The sequence below is a fragment of the Lepidochelys kempii genome, chromosome 7 (assembly GCF_965140265.1).
Source record: "Lepidochelys kempii isolate rLepKem1 chromosome 7, rLepKem1.hap2, whole genome shotgun sequence".
Taxonomy (NCBI): Eukaryota; Metazoa; Chordata; order Testudines; family Cheloniidae; genus Lepidochelys; species Lepidochelys kempii.
In genome coordinates, this window is record NC_133262.1 from 91,556,350 (window position 1) to 91,575,524 (window position 19,175).

Consider the following 19,175-nt stretch of genomic DNA (forward strand, 5'->3'; position numbering starts at 1 on the left):
GCCTCCTGTGTGTTGCCTTTTCTCCTAACACATTTCTCAACATGTTATTTCTTTAGTTCATACAGTGTCCTTTAAAAAAATATATTTTTTTACATTTTGCAGACAAAACACATAACCTACCAGTCCATAAATACATTTTATTAAGTCTTTGGTTAACTGAATTAGCACACTGAACCCAGAGGAGGTGAATGGAACAGATGAGACACACCATTGAGGGCCCAGCGCCCCCCACCAGCCTGACGTGGGCCGTGATCCTGCAAATACTTGCAAACCTGCATAGTTCTGATCAGGCGAGTCCCTCCACTGAACCCGTCCTGCCTGGGCGCAGTTATTCACAGTGCAAGAGTCTGCAGGCTCATCAGGCCCTTGCCAGGACGGTCCACACAAGATCTGGCAGGAGGCGGCCAGGGGACAAGATGGGAACTCGGTGCGAGGCGGGGGCTTTGCCTTGCCCCAGACCTGTCCCCTGCGGGCATCGCCTCCAGCCGGCCTCCCGCGGCGGGGGCTAGCCCTGCCCTGTGCTTTGGGGGCGGCTCCCCCGCCGGGGTCCAGCTCTGGCGCTGGCTCCAGGGGGGAGGACGGTGCCCCGTGTCTCCCAGGCGGCGTTTCCACGCTCGCTCCCTGCAGCCGGACCGGCAGCGGGGAGGGGGAGGCTGTTCCTGCCATGCTGCTTCCTGAGTGGTGGGGCGGGCTGCACAGCTCCTCCTCCCCCTGCCGGGGGCCGCGGCTCGGCTCACTGCGGCGGGCTCGCGTCCGTAGCCGCCGAACCGGCTCTCCTCTGCAGCAGGGGCTGGGGGCGCCTGTGCCCCGCACCGCCTTGGGCGTGGGGCGGCCCGGCCCTGCTGCTGCTGCTGCTGCTGCTGCGGGGGAGGGGACGCCCTGCCTGCGCGCTCAGCTCGCTGGCGCGCCCGGGAGGGGGGGGCGGGACGCAGGTGGCCGGGCAGGGCATCCCCCTACACCGGGAGCTGGCCGCGGGGAGCGCCCGCCTCAGGCTCGGCCCCTCGCATCGCGTCCCGCTGCAACGCGCCCGCCCCTCGCAGCCCCCGCCCGCCGCCGCCGTCCAGCGGATGCGAGCCCCAGCCGCCTGCGCCGGGGGACCAGCCCGGCTTCCTGGTAAGAGCCTCCCCCTTCGCGCGCATCTGCCTCCCGCTCCAGCGGGGCTCCGGGGCGCGCAGCGCAGGGACTGGGGCGCCGCCGCCGGCTGCAAGGAGGGTCCGCCCGGCCGCCCCTCCCCCGCTGAAGGCGGCAGATGCGCTCGGAGCTGGCGTGGGGTGCGCTGCGAGGAAACGAAACCTACCGCCTCTGGGGGTTGCTGGTAAGGGGGGGAGGGAGGGTAAGGCAGAAATTTCCTCCCTAAAGGGTCAGGAGCCGTAGGAGACGGCACCCTCCTATTGTTATTGGCTGTACGTGTAGTACTGGCACATTGGGTAGCCAGGGGTGCAGCCCCTGTCATAGGCGTCCTGACACACCCCCCCAGCTTGAAGTGGTGTCCATTATATCCAGGGTTTACAGTTCGGTTCAGTGGTTCTCGGCATCAGCACCCCCACCCGTACAAATTGTTCCAGAGCCCCTGCCCCCCGTAGGCAGCCGCAATCAGGAATGTCCCCGATCTATTAGCGATGGCATCCTGTTGTACCAGCCCTGCGGTGGGGTGCTGGAACAACTTGTACAGTGGGGGTGCTGAGAGCCATTGAACCAAACTGTAAACCCTGTGTATAATGGAAACCACTTCAAGCCATGGGGAGAGGCAGCACCTCCGGGACCCCCCAGTTCCAGCACCTATGCCCTGTGGAAAACAACAGCCGTAAGATGGCACCAGTAGCGTGCACCTGGAGAAACTCTGAATAGCATAACCCTGGGGCAGAAAAGGGGTCAACGTCCATGTTAGCTCTTGATGTGCCAGGACTCGGAGCATGGCTGAGGCATGGCCAGCTCTGACATGGTGTCATAACTTATGACACTACATTTTGCAGTGCTTGTAGTAGGAATGGGCCAAATTCTGCCCTCTAGTGTAAATCTAGGAGCAAAGTTTGATCCAATATTCTTTAGTTTTTAAAAATATCATGGTAATAGATTTTTTTCTTTAATTGCACACATTCTTAGGCCATGTATATGGTCCGGGCACTACAGTGGCATAACTGCAAAGCGACTGCTATGCTGCTGTAGCATCATAGTGTAGATGCTTTTTACATAGACGGAAGGGGTTTTTTGGTCAATGCAGGTAATCCAGTTTTTCAGGAAGCAGTAGCTAAATTGATGGAAGAATTCTTCAATTCAACCCAGCTTCATCTACACCGGAGGTTAGGTTAGCTTAACTGTGGCACTCAGGAATGTAAATTTTTTCACACCCCTGATCAACATTGCTCTGTCAATCTAAATTTTAAATATAGACTAGACCTTATATATGTAGTCAAGCAAAGAACAGCAGCATCATGATTATAGCTTTTTTAAAATTACACACACAATCATGCAAAGAACATTATTAGTTTGGAAAGTGGAAGAAGAGGGTAAAAAGAATGAAATAGAAGCAATATTTAAGTATAGTGTCTGGAAACCTGAGACTTTTAAAGTATGCAGGTTCTTGTACCATGGTCCATCACCCTAGTATAGGGGTGGGTAAACTACAGCCCGTGGGCCGGATTCGGCCCACGGGACTGCCACCCCTGTGTTGCCACAGATCCCCCACACTGCTGCTGGAAGTGGCCGGCACCATGTCCCTGCGGCCTCTGGGGGGCAGTTGGGAGCAGAAGACTCTGCCTGCTGCCCTCGCTTGCAGGCACTGCCCCCCACAGCTCCCATTGGCTGGGAATGGGGAACCGCGGCCAATGGGAGCTTCAGGAGAGGTACCCGCAGGCAAGGGTGGTGTGCGGAGCCCTCTGCCCTCCCTCCCCCAGGGGCTGCAGGGACGTGGTGCCAGCTGCTTCCGGGAGCGGCGTGGCAGAGGGCCAGGGCAGGCAGGGAGCCAACCTTAGCCCCGCTGCCACCCTGGAGCCGCTCCAGGTAAGCAGCGCCAGGCCGAAGCCTGAACCCCTCCTGCACCCCGACCCCATTCCCTGAGCCCCCTGGTACACCCCACACCCCTCCTGCACCTCAACCCCTTCACCTGAGCCCCTTTCTGCACACCACACCCTCTCCTGCACACCGCACCCTCTCCCACACACCACACTCCCTCCAGCACCCCAACCCCTGCCCCAGCCCTACATTCATGGCCCTGCATACAATTTCCCCACCTAGATGCGGCCCTCGGGCCAAAAAGTTTGCCCACCCCTGCCCTCGTATCTAAGTGCCTTCCAGTGGTGCATTAAGCAATGTGACTAACATCTGTCATGTGTTTGTTCTCTCATGCTCTCCCCAGGGGCAAAAGTGTGTAGTAGAGTGTTTTGTTTTGGAATTTATTTAAATACATTTATTTAAATATTCACACATGCTATGTATTTGTCAGAGAAGGTAAGGCCAAAGAAATGTGCCTTGCACTTGAAATGGAGGGTTTATTATGGTTCTTATTTCTTGGGGGAGTTCATTTCAAAGTCTTGGGCTGGCCCCCAAGAAAGCTTTGTCTCCTGCACAGATGAGCTTTACCCTTAATATGAGTTTAATTGTCTCAGTGGAGCGTAGTTGTTGACCATGTTACGTATTGGGGCAACAGAAGGTCCCTAAAAGCGAAGGGAGCCACAGGCAACCGAACCATCTTTCCAAGTCTCAGTGTTGCCCCTTCTCCCCGAGCACCCATGCGGCCTCTTCCCTCGAGGCTCCACCCACCGCTCACTCCTCTTCGCCCCCTGTCGCTCACCCTTATGGCCGGTAAAAAGTGGGGGGCATAGCCCTCCCACTTTTAATAATGATGGGGCCATGGCCCCTTGGCTCCCCCTGTTCCAGCACCTCTGGTATGCATCCTGGAGCTTAAATGGATCTTTTAGATATCCTGGGCGCAGGCCATGGAGCAGTTGAACGTAAAGGCTAAGACCTTGAACATGATTCAGTATTCTATGAAAAGTCCTTATAGGGAATGGAGGACAGGTTTTAGCTTTTACGGTAGCCTATGTTGCTGAGTGTTGCAGGGCTGGAGCACCCACAGGGAAAAAGGCAGCCAAGCTCCCCTCCCACACCTTCTCTCCCGACCACCGGTGGCCCTGCCAATCAATTCCTCCCCCTCCCTCCCAATGCCTACTGCAGATCAGCTGTTCTGCGGCATGCAGGAAGCACTGGGAAGGAGGAGTTGGGATGGGGCATGCTCAGGGGAGGGGGCAGAAAGAGGCAGGGAAGAGACGAAGCAGGTGCAGGAAGAGGCAGGGTGAGGGTTGGGGGAAGGGGTGGAGTGGGGGCAGGAGGAGGTGGCGAGATTCGGGGGGATGGGGTGGAGTGCGGGTGGGGCCTGGGGCTGAGCACTCCTGGGGAAAATTAGAAGCTGTGGTCCCATAGCCAACTTTAGATGGTAGAAAATGTTTCTTGTAGATACTGCTTAGTTATAATTGCGCAAATTTTACTGAAAATATTACAGATAATATTGTGCCAATTAAAATAATTGTAAACATGAGATTTTTATTTTAAAATATTGTGATAATGAAATAAATAATGGGATGTAATGGCTTGATCCTGCAAACATACATACGAGTAACTCTACTGAAGCGACTTCTCATGTGAGTTAACTTACATGCATAAAATATGCGCAACATGAGGTAGTAAGGCATTTCCTGGAAATTGATTACCATCTTAGGGAAAATTGATAGCCCAAGGTGAAAAGTTATAATTAAATCCTGGGCTGTTGAGGGAATGACAAGGCAAATTTTGTTAAAGAAACTGTAAAAAAGTTTGATAAAAATAAACACTGAGCCTTTGTTTTCTTTAACATTTAAACAAACAGGTTTCTTTGTACTTGTCTGACTCAGATGTTATTTCTTTGTCAAATGTTATATTGATATTGTGTGTTACTTTCTAATACATGTATTTTTCTTTATTTTTAATAAATAGATAAATGTTAATCTTTCAGAAAAATTTTCTGGTCACAATTTCCAGTGTTAATGACATTATCACTTCATTATATCAAAGCAATGGGTGCTTGCTTCTAAGATTCCTGGTAGTTGGATATTATTTCCTGCTTAAAAATTAATCAGAAACCAGCTTTATATTATTTTTAAATAATACTTTTGTCAATAGGATGATTTTTGATTGATTAAGGGAAAATGTTTTCTGCCTATTCTTCCATTAAAGTATTGAAGAATTAGGGATACAGCTCCTATAAACAGTAGCTACCAATGTAAATCTCCAAGCTGATGGTGGCGAAGGGAGGGATTATCACAATACACCAATCTTATTTATTAATTTTATTTATTGGTGACTGGAAGAGGAGACCAGTATTGATCATATATCCTATATGAATGCAACACTATACAGAATAATAGCTTACATTTATGAGCAGTTACATTATTTTCTTTTAGTTCTCTGTTGGTAAATTGTAGATTCTTCTGTAGCTCTGATTATCAGGTCAGAGGAATTGTGCAATATGGGTATTACTGAAGTAGAACACCTTTGTTTTAGGAAAGAAAAGTTAATTGTGCCATTACTACCCATTGACACAAATGTCTAGTTTCCCACAGAATTGGTTGAATAATGTTTGTTAAAAAAATTATTTGACAGAAATGATACGTGGTGAATATTTTTTTAAATTATTTGCCTGGCTCTGTTAAGTAGTCTAGAAGTATAATCCAGTCACAAGTTCCTTAAAAACACTATTCACAAGCCAAATTTAAAAGGATGTACTTTGCTCCCATTTTTTTTAAAGTACATGTTTACCCTACCTGTATATAAAATGAATTAACCACTAATCAAAGTGCCTGAAATCAAAAGGACTACTGATGTGCTTAAAGTTAAGCATGTATTTAAGTGTTTGCAGAGTTGTGGCCAGAATTCACACACACAGCAGATATATAAAAAATTAAGTGTTACAATTGTCTGCCAATTTCTTTTTGGTAAGAAAAATAGTACTTGTTAAAACACTCTAAATTCCTCTGTACATGACTTTCAGTGTGCTTATAAGCATGAAATATTCTAAATCATCTAGGTCAGAGGTTCTCAAACTGTGGTCCATGGACCACCAGTGGTCTGCAAGCTCCATTCAGGTGGTCCGTGGATAGTTCCCTCTAAGGTGCGCATCTGGACAGCCGCACGTGAGAGAATGAAGGGCAGGCGTGGCTCCACTAATTAGGTGCCTGGACCCTGGAGAAGTTGCACGTGTAAGGTGAGGTGGTGGCCTTCAGGGGAATAGGGGGTAGGTGGGAGGGGGCAGTAGGGTGAGAAGAGGGGGTGGGGGGAATTTGGGATGTACAGGGCTGTGGCAGCCAGAGAAAGAGGTGACTTTCCCTAGCTCCAGGGCTGCGGCTGCCGGGGAGAGACGGCCCTTCTTCCCAGCCCCAGCTTGGAGGCTGCTGTGGCCGGGGAGAGAGGGCACATCCATCGCGTTAGAAAGGTAAAACTACTGATATGAAAATATGAGTTGTGTGCTTTTATTTGTAGAACAAAAAAAAGTTTATTATTATTATTTATTACTATTATGTGTTTGTTAGATAGCGCTTTTATCCAATGCGCTTTACAATAGTTAGCTAATGATACAAACATTTGGAAAGCTCATTAAGTGGTCCTCAGCAATTTTCAAGTGGTCTGCAGAAAAAAAAAGTTTGAGAACCACTGATCTGGGTTTTATTGTGGATCATCAGTTGTATTTGTTAAAATAACATATTGGTCTTTATTTTTGTCTCTTTGATTGTTTTGCTTAATGCTGCTAGACCACAATTTTTGTTGTCATAAACTTAATATTTTAGAAGTAAATTCATGCTTTCAAGAGGGACTCCAACCGCCATTTACTCAAAATCATGAAAGAGCAAGCCATTTAAATAATTAATTCTTTTGAAATCAATTAACTGTATTGTCTTGATGTCAAACATATTTAAACCTTGTGCCACGCAAGCATGATTGATCTGGTAACAGCTGTACTGTAGTCGTCAACCAGGTTACCCAAAGGGTGGGGTGTTATCAGCATTGTCGCCTGTGCTGCACTCACTCACTCCTGATAATTTTATTTGCTAAAATCTGTTAGAACTGATGTCCTCAAATTACCTTCACTTCTCCAAATTGGAGGGCTCACAACCAACATGACCACTTAGTATTACTCATTGCATTCACTGAAACTCAGTACTACTTTAAAAGTGAAATTGTAAAAGGAAGATCTGCCTATTTCAGCTATTTATTTTTTATCACAACTGCATCTAAAATGCTAGTACCATAGAGTAACAACTATATTTTTTGCTCAAACATGAGAATTCAAGAATAGTCCAGAAGGAAGACGGGCAGTCCGTAAGAAAGAAGTATGAAATAAAAAAGTTTACCAAGCTGAAGATCCTGCATGTTCAGTCATGTTCCTTTCATCATCTTCAGTGCAGCTTCCTCCTGAGAAGGGACACTTCTCATGATGTTGTTTCATTCAGGCTACCAGGCCTTGCATTTCTTTGTTGCACTGTTTGCATTTTGCACGCATGCCTGTCTTACCCACAGGTAACTTCATTAAAATATTCCCAAACTGGGTCTCTTTTACAGCCTGCTGCCATTATAGGTTTTCCCTTCTAGTGAGAAAATGGTATGGTAGATCTCAAATCAGAAAGACCTCAAGACTTCTGGTATATGCTGCTCAAATAGTTTCACTTTTGTTTCTACCGCCTGTCCCTCCCTTCTCACATTTATCTCCAGACTTCTTCTCCTTGTCCAGATCTATTCCGCCCCCAACAATCTTCTGTTTATTGAACTTTTTGAAACTTTGCACTTAGAATCGTAGAATCATAGACTTTAAGGTCAGAAGGGACCATTATGATCATCTAGTCAGACCTCCTGCACAACGCACCCACCCACTCCTGTAACAAACCCCTAACTTATGTCTGAGCTATTGAAGTCCTCAGATTGTGGTTTAAAGACTTTGAGGTGCAGAGAATCCTCCAGCAAGTGACCCTTGCCCCACGCTACAGAGGAAGGTGAAAAACCCCCAGGGCCTCTGCCAATCTGCCCTGGGGGAAAATTCCTTACGGACCCCAAATATGGCGATCAGCTAAACCCTGAGCATGTGGGCAAGACTCACCAGCCAGACACCCAAAGAGAGGTAAGGGATTGACTCTGTGTACACAAATTTGCAGAGGGACAGTAGGGTTGAGGTCTGTTATTTCTCACCTCTCTATATTTATTTATTTATTTTAAAACAATTTTGCTGTTAACAAGCATGTTATCTCTGGAGACACAAATCCACAGTTTGAAAACTGCAAAACTAAGCATCTCTGATGGTATCTCCTAGACCAGGGGTTCCAAACTTGGTTCGCGGCTTGTTCAGGGTAAGCCCATGGTGGGCCGCGAGACGCTTTGTTTTCCTGAGCGTCCGCAGGTACAGCCGCTCGCAGCTCCCAGTGGCTGTGGTTCGCTGTTCCTGGCCAGTGGGAGCGGGAAGCAGCGTGGGCCTGGCCATAGCTTCCCGCAGCTCCCATTGGCTGGGAACGGCAAACCGGAGCCACTGGGAGTGACGAGCAGCTGTACCTGAGGACACTCAGGTAAACAAAGCGTCTTGCAGCCTGCCAGGGGCTTCCCCTGAACAAGCCACGAACCAAGTTTGGGAAACCCTATTCTAAACTGAGCACTGAATCCCATTGAGTAGATAGAAAGATTAACATAAATAATCTGTACAGAAGCCCCAGGAACCGCATAAGATTGGATCCCTAATCCATGAACTATTGGAACTCATTCACAAAACTTTTCTTAAACGTTACATGAATATATCGTCTAATACTATAGAATTTATCATCCCTAGTCTATGATGAGAGATCTTTGAGCTATAATGTACTTAAAACTATCGTTAGGTTTTTTCCTCAAAAAGCATTTTATCAAAAAAATCAGATTTAAATTAAAAATATCCATTTAAAAAATTTTTTTTTTAAATCATTGATTTTTATCCACCCAGCCTAGGAGCACTATTCATAGACCATGACCTGACTGTGCTAAGGCATCCTCCCTGAAGAGGATAGGGATATTGCCTTGAAACTATGCAACCTGCAAATCTGCAAGGAATGCTGCTTCCAACACAGCAGGTCCTAGCAGTCTGTGAAGTGTGCCAGTCCCTCCATGCTGCTCTTTGCCCCTTTCTTGTTTCCCTTTGCAGTGCAGGTCCCTCACCCCTTAGTAGGTTACAAGACACAGTATCAAGATTAATTTTGCAAGTGGTATTTTAACTTCGTTGATGCTGGTGGCACCATTTCTGGTAGTATTTCTGCTGCTTAGTCAAGGAGTTTGTCATGTGAAAATGACTGTTGCTTTGGCTTCCCCCACACTCTGGCCTGACATGCCTCTCCTTAATCTGTGATGCCCTACCTGTGTAATGGTCTTGTGGAGGGACTTTAGCAGGTCTCTGAGGGGAAGGAGGCTGATGAATTTTAGCTGACACTGCTACTTTAGCCCATTTTCCTTGATTTTGGGGTCTTATCTGCCACTCTGTGCCTCTTTGTTTTCCTTTGTATTGCAGGAGGGGATCTTGACTGTGGGATTTTACAGGCATAATTTTGATGGACCACTGGAAAGATGGTGTAATGAAGCATGTAATGTAAATATATTTCAATGAATGGCTAGTTCAGAATATTGTTACTCCTAAAGGAATATCTGCTTCATGAAATCCTGGCACTGGTGATATTTTATCAATGTAGTAAAAAATCCTTTTGTGCTTGTCTTTTGAGATCTTTGTGAAATATTATCTGAGGAAAAAAAATACAACTTTTAGTTTGGCACCACAAGTCAAGAAAAGAAGAATTCTCTTAATAACTTACATGTTAGTGGCCAGCAGTTAGCATTCTGAAAGCTTTCCCTTAGAAGTGACCAGCTGCTTGCCCCGCGATAAAGAAACTGTTGCAGAGTACAGTATCTTAATACATTTGAACCCAGTCATGACTGTTTCAGAAAGCTCAGATGAACAGGCGTTGTGTGGGTTTTCCATAGTTTCTGGGAAGGCATCCATTCCCCTCCCGCGCTAAACCTCTGGATCACACCACAGCCACTACTACAGCCTCAGGGCCCTTTTCTCATCCAGGATGGGATGAGACATTAATTTCTCAGTGGATCTACTGGCTGCACACTTCCCCCAAAGGATGCCTTTTTTGCCTTCAGAATTTGGCCCTTTAGTGAACGAGCTTATGATCATTTGCTTCTTCAGTAGCTTCAATATAAAGGTGGAGAGCATGTGTACTAATATGTAGTTATTTATGTATAAGTCCCCAGCTGTCTTCATTAGAAACTATATGCACATAAAGAATGTAGGATAATTATTAAAAATATGTGTTTTGTTTAAAATGCCAGTTAAAATACTAAGATTTGGAGAGCCAAATTTCTGTTCTGGAGGTCACAGTCTCCTTATCAACTCCAACTAAAGTAAATAAGTATCTGGGGACAGCATTTGGGTGTAAGAGTATTTGGTTTTAGTTGGTTTGGCTGTGACCCCACAAGGATAGGGGATGCTGGTTTCAACTCCCTATTCTACTAGGGTCATCTGTGCTGGAGGGTGGGTGGTATCACTGGGGATGCCATCAAGGAAGGGTATCTTTAATTTATGATAAGATCTCTGTAGGTGCAATCTTGGCAAGAGCTGCACAGCAGATGTCTTGAAACCAGAAATAAAAAGTTGACTACTTGTCTTGCTGTTGTCTGTGTTCATGGAGTGACAGGAATCTTAGCACTGCCCCTGTGCCAGACTGGGCTCTGCTTGCTTTCTGGGCCACACTTCTCATCTCTGTTCTCCCCATCCCACAGCAGCTTCCCCTCCACTTCTGGATGGAGACATGACCAATTCTACACATCATTGTGTTTTAATTCTTCATTTTAATCAAGTAGGACCTGTAACAGTGTTGGGGGGCAGGAGGCTTAAAAAGTGGTGTAGTCATTAGAAACCTTATATGTGATGTATTATTAGAGCTGAGCTTCACAACCTTATGTATAAAAGTAGATGAAGATTAGAGTCCTGCTTTACACTTTAAAGCGATGTAGAATGAGGTTTACTACTGTCTTTGTCAATGAATTCAAATTTCACTTTACGACTGGAATTTCTGTTTTCTTACCAGTGATAATTTTTCTTTTGCCTATTAAGCCATTTCGCATAGCAACTGTATCAATACGAAAAGGAGTACTTGTGGCACCTTAGAGACTAACCAATTTATTTGAGCATAAGCTTTCGTGAGCTGCAGCTCACTTCATCTAAGGTGCCACAAGTACTCCTTTTCTTTTTGTGAATACAGACTAACACAGCTGCTACTCTGAAACCTGTATCAATATGCTGAATTGTAAACCTGTATCCAGAATTTTTCCGTTTCATCTATCTACCTCTGTTAACAATTGATTTCAGCGGCTTGGTTCAGTGATCTATGAATTGAGCTTGTAGATACCACAAGGCAGGACAAAACTTAAACAATACAGGCCTCATAAAGTTAAGAATGCATGGAATAATCTGGGAATATAAAGATAACTTTAATATGTTGTTGTTAGTGCCCAGTATAGCAAATGAATGGTCTGTGATTTACATTGGGTGGAAATGAGAAAAGCAGTAGTTAATGAGAAACTAGTTTTATTATTATGGACACACAGTACAGCTGAGTAAAAATTGTGTTGTCATTCTCCAGATTGCTGATAACTTGATTAGTGTGCTATTAGCAGTATTGCAGCTGGATATCAGAGCCTTTGGACACACTGTCTGTAACAAACCTTTCTCATTGTATTGCTGAAGTCGCTCTCTTAAAGAGTCCTTCTTAAAGTGGTAACAGTGATATGTAAAAAGTGAATCTGTTCCAGGAAGAAATCTGTTGTTAGAAAATAGATAAAATAGACGATCTTGCGCCAAAAATGTCACATCTGAATTGAACTTCAGTAGTTTTCTTACTCTGAAGAATTGCAGACTAACTTTAAAGTATAAGTCTTGGAAGGGCTTATTACATCCTTTTGGCTGCTTTTAAGGAAAAATCTATTTTAATTTCACTCACATTTTCTTGTAGAAGTGAGGTTGAATTGTGTGACTGTAAAGAATAGCACAGAGGTTTAATCTCTTGGACAAATGGCTCCAGGCTTATGCCCCCTAGCACTACACATAGGGTCCTCTCCAGGTAGGATCTCCCCCTTTGTGCTAATTTGCCATTGTGGTGCAGGAGGAGGCTCTGGGCTGAGGTAGGGAGTTGGAATGTAGGGGTGGTGAGGGCTCCAGCTAGAGGTGCAGGCTCTGAGGTGGGGCTGTGGATGAGGGGTTTCGGGTGCAGGGGGGAGCTCCAGGCTGAGGCTGAGGGGTTCAGAGGGTGGAAGGGGGATCAGGGCTGGGGTAGGGGGTTGTAGTGTGTGGGGAGGGCTCCAGCTGGGGGTACAGACTCTGTGGTGGGGCTGGGGATGAGGGCTTTAGGGTATAGGAGGGTGCTCAGGGCTGGGACCCAGGCGTTCGGAGGCTGGGAGGTGGATCAGGGCTGGGGCAAGGGGTTGGGGCACAAGAGGGTGTCAGGGGTGCAGGCTCCGGGCGGCACTTACCTCAAGCAGCTCCCAGAAGCAGTGGCATGTTCCCTCTCCGGCTCCTATGCAGAGGCACGGCCAGGTGGTTCTGTGCGCTGCCCCGTCCTCAGGCACCACCCCCACAGCTCCCATTGGCTGCAGTTCCAGGGCAATGGGAGCTGCGAAGCTGGCACTTGGAGCAGGTGCAGTGTTAGGAGCTCCCTGGCTGCCCCTACACATAGGAGCTGAAGTGGGGACATGCCGCTGCTTCCAGGAGCCACGCTGAGCCATAGCAGGCAGGAAGCCTGCCTTAGCCCTATTGTGCTGCTGACAGGACTTTTAATGGCCCTGTCAGCAGTGCTGACCGGAGCCGCCAGGGTCTCTTTTTGATTGGGCGTTCCGATAGGAAAAACGGACACCTGGCAACCCTATAGAGGTTATGCACAGAGGAGATGGCAAAGACTGGGCAGATGTGGGTGGAGACTGGTGTTAGGGGGCTTATTCCTTCACCCACTTACTTCCCTGGTCCTTCTCGCATGAACAGAGAGCAACAATACCCGAAGTCCAAAGGTGCAAACAATTCGATGTTTATTGGGGTGAACTTCCAGCAAGCATGATTCCAGTTTCCTTCCTTAGTATCCTCCTTCCCAGCTCTGACACCACAAAGCCTTACACCTGTGTCCCTGTTCCCATTCCTACCCTTAGCCAAACATGATTCCAACTTCCTTACTCCCATTCCCTGTTCCCATTTCCCCCTTTAGCAAAACATGATTCCAATTTTCTTATCCCCATTCCCTGTTCCCATCTCCCCCTTTAGCAAAACATGATTCCAATTTTCTTACCCCCATTCCCTGTTCCCATCTCACACACCCACATGCCCACCCCCACCCCCACCCACACCCACACCCAGTCACTTCCTCATTGACTACAGATTATATAGTAAAACTTGAGTTCTGCTTAGCTATACCTTAACCAATCATTCTCCTGAAATTTAACTAACCAATCCTAACATATTGTAACATGATTATGTAACCAATTATATCCCACCACCTCAATTAGTTTACACCCAGCAAAATTAATTATACAGCAGACAGGAACAATCACAGAACCAGACAGAGATTATACAGAAAAACAACAGCAAAGTGGGAACTATAATGACAAAACAATACAGAAGTGAGGATTTCACATCCCAGCTATTGATAAGTGAGTTCTTGCCAGACAGGATGCTATCAAACTAAGTTTCCTTTTACATTTTCTAGGCACTTCCCTTTCTCTGGAGGTGATAGGAATACAATCCTGTCCTGATAGTGCCTAACAGCCCAATAGCACCTTATTTCAATGTGACTAGTTTGGAATGCGAGGATGTGACCGTTCGCTTCCCAGCTTATGGCTGCCTCTGCTGCTTAGCCAAAGGCCTGAGCCTAAGCACAGGGCCACAAACTGTCACAGTAAGAGAAGGCCCTTACACTGGCAGACAGTGGTTTTGATTCTTTCTTTTATACCTCTATCACTAGCCAAGTGATAAGAATACACCTAAATTCTTAGAGTATAGGCCTTTACAGACAGGCCTGAATATCTATATCCTAACAACTGGGATGAAGCCTTCATCTCTCTTCTGGTTCATGGAAATTAGATGTAAAGAATATAATTCTGACCACTAGAATGTCTCTTGTATTGCTCCCCAGCTTTCCAGTGGGGGTGGCCATAAGGACTGCCAGGGCTCAAGGGAGACCCTGCTAGTCAGTTCACATGGTCTTGTGCTGCTGACTAGAAACACTAGTTGCAGAGCCATCATGGAGGCAAGGTTCTCTAAATGGATAGCATAGATTCCTGGCACAAGATCATCCAGACTTACCTTCCATCTAAATTAACAGAACACTGCTAGTGTGGGCCCAAAGAGTTAAAGGTGCCAGCTGTTGTCCACTATTAAACACTTCGGCACACAAAGACTTCAGCCTGCTTAGTTCCATGGCAAACACACTAGAAAATTAATCAGTCATGACTCATGGACAGATGCTTTCGGACGGTTGGTTGGCCACAATGGCTATTGCTCTGGATCCTGACTTGCCGCCATGGGCAGAGACATCATTTGGTTGGTCTGGTCAGGTCGCTCGCCTTTACTGGTCCTTCTCTGGCTGAGCAGAACTGGATAGGCTGTCTCATCTCGCCATGATGGTGCAATGCAGTTAATTTCAGGATCAGGTGAAAAGCTGAGAGAGAGAGGATAGGTGGAAGATGATAACTGGCTCTGTGGATGAGGGGAAAGCAGTAGACTGTTATTCCTTGACTTTAGCAGAGCTTTTGATACTGTCTCCCACAGTATTCTTGCCAGCAAGGTAAAGAAATATGGGCTGAATGAATGGACTATAAGGTGGATAGAAAGCTGGCTAGATCATCAGGCTCAACGGGTAGTGGTCAATAGCTCCATGTCTAGTTGGCAGCCAGTATCGAGCGGAGTGCCCCAAGGGTCAGTCCTGGGGCCGGTTTTGTTCAGTATCTTCATTAATGATCTGGAGGATGCTGTAGATTGCACCCTCAGCAAGTTTGCAGATGACAGTAAACTGGGAGGAGTGGTAGATATGCTGGAAGGTAGGGATAGGATACAGAAGGACCTAGACAAGTTAGAGGCTTGGGCTAAAAGAAATCTGATGAGGTTCAACAAGGACAAGTGCAGAGTCCTGCACTTAGGACAGAAGAATTCCATGCACTGCTACAGACTAGGGACTGACTGGCTAGGCAGCAGTTCTGCAGAATAGGACCTAGGGTGACAGTGGACGAGAAGCTGGATATGAGTCAACAGTGTGCCCTTGTTGCCAAAAAGGCTAATGGCATTTTGGGCTGTATAAGTAGGAGCATTGCCAGCATATCCAGGGACGTGATCGTTCCCCTCTATTTGGCATTGGTGAGGCCTCATCTGGAGTACACTGTCCAGTTTTGGGCCCCACACTACAAGAAGGATGTGGAAAAATTGAAGCGAGTCCAGCAGAGGGCAACAAAAATGATTGGGGGGGCCGGAGCACATGACTTATGAGGAGAGGCTGAGGGAACTGGGATTATTTAGTCTGCATAAGAGAAGAATGAGGGGGGATTTGATAGCTGCTTTCAACTATCTGAAAGGGAGTTCCAAAGAGGATGGATCTAGACTGTTCTCGTGGTACCAGATGACAGAACAGGGCATAATGGTCTCAAGTTACAGTAGGGGAGGTTTAGGTTGGAATTAGGAAAAACTTTTTCACTAGAAGGGTGGTGAAGCACTGGAATGGGTTACCTAGGGAGGTGGTGGAATCTACTTCCTTAGAGGTTTTTAAGGTCAGGCTTGACAAAGGCCTGGCTGGGATGATTTAGTTGGGGATTGGTCCTGCTTTGAGCAGGGGGTTGGACTAGATGACCTCCTGAGGTCCCTTCCAACCCTGATATTCTATGATTCTAAGATAGCATGGGCCGGGGCCAGAGTTGGGAGACAGGCTGTGCAAAAAGGGGCACATGAAGGAAGGGAAGACAGAGCAGGATCTCACCTGTGTCAGGTTGGGACCCTCACTGATGCAGCAGTGATAGTGAGGAGTGTGCCAATTTCTGGGCATTATAATGAAAAATCTCTTCAGTGGCTGTTGTAGTGTTGGTAGTCGTGTTCCTCCCACCCCCCAAAAAATCTTTTAAAGGGCCCCAAAAAAGGGTGAAAATGGAATAGCTCATGCCCTCATTATTTTGTCCTCCAATTAGGTCTAATTTCTGGTCCCACCCGCCTCTTGTTTACCAAACATGATCTTAATACAGTCCTTGGGCAGTATCAATAGACCTCTTTGTTTAAATTAATTTAGTCTTTTTATCTCCTTCTCTCATCTTTGTCTAAAACAGGCTGTTGCTCTCTTTATGCTAACTGAATCATTCTGGTAGTGAACACTTATCCAAAAGCCCATGTTTATTTATAGACAGCCATCTTCTGTGCAGACTTAACTGTTAGAAGGCAGCTTTTGCTGTTTTGATTATCTTCAAGTAATCTATAAAGACAGAGTTTCTGTCCCATGACTTATTTTTTCCAAGAAGCCTCCATTTTTAGGTGCCTACCTCCTAGTGAAATGCAATGGAAGATAGGCACTAAACTTCCTTTGGCTCCTTTGAAATGCTCAGCCAGCCTGTACTTTCTGTACAAACTATTTATTTTTACTCTTAGGTTTGATACAGTGGATTTTAAAAATGTAGGGCTATGCCATGCCACTAATTTTTAAGAACACCACCCATGGTAATCATGGTCTTATTTAAAAGTTGTTGAGACAGTTTGGGCCTGTAATTAGGAGTTTAAGAGTTTCTTGTGTTTTTGTATTTTTCCTCATTAAATTGATGACTTCAGTAGTGACTGAACTCTTTTCCTAGATGCACACTTTTACACTAGAAGAAAATCTGCATTTTTTATACATCATGGTCATTATAACATGTGTAATAAAATTGTGGTGTGATGGGGTAGGTGGAGGGCAGAAATTGTAGGTACCATGCTCTTTGTGAGCATGTTGATGTTCTGTATGTAGCTACCAGTGGGACTAGGAGAATTTGCTTAATCGTTATATGTATATGAAGAAATAGCCATTCAGTGATTATATAAATCCTTGTGTTCCATTTTGCTCAGGGCATTTAAGTAATCATTACATGGATTTGCACACTGTCTGGTTATTAATAAATAACTATACACTTGTTATGCAAATCTGATTACTCTCAGCCAATTGAAGTGTGCAGGATTGGATAAGTGAGAAATATGTCAGTAGATGTATAGCATTCCAACACTATGACTGGCTGAGATGGTTCCCAGTTAGTATAATGGCTCATATCCCCGGCACTGGGGGTTGGATTATAGTTTTACACAGGATGGATTTGATTTAAATCAATTGATTTAAATCACAAGTCAGGAAGACTCGATTTAATCATGTATTTCTACATAAAAGTGCATTCTTGTTCGTTGTTATAACCTTAATACATATTCTTCACAACTCAGAGATAGATGTAAGTTTCATTTTTAGAAGGTGCAGACTATATATTTTTAAAGTGATTTATTTTGAGAACTTTTCAGATTAGTTTTACAGCTATATCAGAAAATGAATGATTGGTCATTTCATTTACCAAAGGTAATTGAAGCAGATATTTATGAAGTCATCGGGAGGTGAACTATCTCCAATTCAACAGGTTAATCATTAATATTTGGAGGATTTTCTTGCCATGCTGTATTAGGAGGAGAATATCACCAGACAGACATTTAAACTGTTTTATTTAACTAAAACAACAATGTTATATATTCTGGATCTTTTTCTTCAACAACAAACATAATATTTTAACAAAACGAGCATATGAATTTTTGAATTTAGTTAAACCTTCAAGTTTTTTAAAATCAGGTTTGTTTTTGTTAAAATTGTTTTTAACTAAAATAGTGAAATGAAATTTTATTATTTTTTTTTTTAAAAAAAAAACGCTTCGAAAAAACTTCAACAACCATTTTTGCTGTTAACAACAATGTTATCTCTGGAGACACAAATCCACAGTTTGAGAACTGCTAAACTAAGCATCTCTGATGGTATCTTCTGCACTGAGTCCTACTGGGTAGATAGAAAGATTAACCTAAATAATCTATACAGAAGCTCCTGGCACCACATAAGATTAGGTCCCTAATCCATGAACTATTGGATATGAATATATTGTCTCACACTATAGAATTAGAATTTATAATCCCTATTCCACGATGAGATATCTTTAAGCTATAATTTATCTTAATTAAAACTATCTTTAGATAGGTTTTTTCTTCAAAAAGCATTTTATCAAAAAAATCTGGTGTTTTATTTATTTATTTTTTAAATCATTGATTTTTATCCACCCTGGTTTTATATATTAACACAATTGTTTTCTATATCTGAAAAATGAATAAAACTACACTCCATTTCACTTAAGGGATTACACATTTGAGTTTCTCCTTGATCGTGTAGAGTACTTCATTACTCTTTTACTATTAACTTGTATTTCAATAACAGAGGCCCTAATCTGGATAAGGGTAATTCTTTTGCTGTGCACTGTACAAACATATAGTATGTTCATGTGCAAATGCAAACCAAGCTGGCCAATGTCATTCTTTTTTTTTCTTTAAAGAGGCTTAATCTTCTATATAATAGTAGTCTCCTCATTATTCTCTACACTTGGATACATTGGTCAGAAAGCATATTAGAATCATTATAAAACATGTCAGTGCTTTTGTAGCCACATTTTTTTATTTGTGCTGTATATGGTATTAGGCATAACATTTGTATCTTTTTACAGTAATTTTTTACAAAAATGTCAAGTTTGTCCTAGTAGTGTATTTACTGTATCAATTTTAAATATTGTTCCATAACCCAAATTGCCTTCTACGTTGGAATCCACGAGGGATTTTTTTTAAATCAAGTGCTTCACTATTTGTACTGACTTTTCTGCTAACCTCTTTTGCTGTATCTTGACATGGTATGCATACGTGCAGGAGCTTGCTCTTCAAGGCTTTCACAAACACCAGTGCATCATTTGAGGAAGTGTGAGTTTCTGCTGCCACCAGATGTCTCCTCTTAATATGCCTGAATTTGTAATTGAACTTTATTTCTTATTAACACTCCTTTATTTTAAAGAAATTAATGAGGCAAATG

At 44.6% G+C, this 19,175-nt stretch overlaps 1 protein-coding gene across 2 annotated transcripts in view; it reads left to right on the forward strand.

Annotated features, from left to right (window-relative positions):
* The first annotated feature begins 735 nt into the window (after positions 1 to 735).
* STAMBPL1 (STAM binding protein like 1) overlaps positions 736 to 19,175 on the forward strand; it is a 42,091-nt gene continuing 23,651 nt past the window's right edge. Inside the window, exon 1 of one of the 2 annotated variants that reach the window (XM_073353776.1) lies at positions 736 to 1,113. Coding sequence is in view for 1 of the 2 variants with exons in the window: in XM_073353778.1 (XP_073209879.1) it covers positions 1,250 to 1,315 (66 nt within the window). In the remaining variant the exon portion in view is untranslated. Of the gene's footprint in view, positions 1,114 to 1,227; positions 1,316 to 19,175 lie in introns of those variants that run through there. The other variant, XM_073353778.1, reaches the window with a different exon arrangement.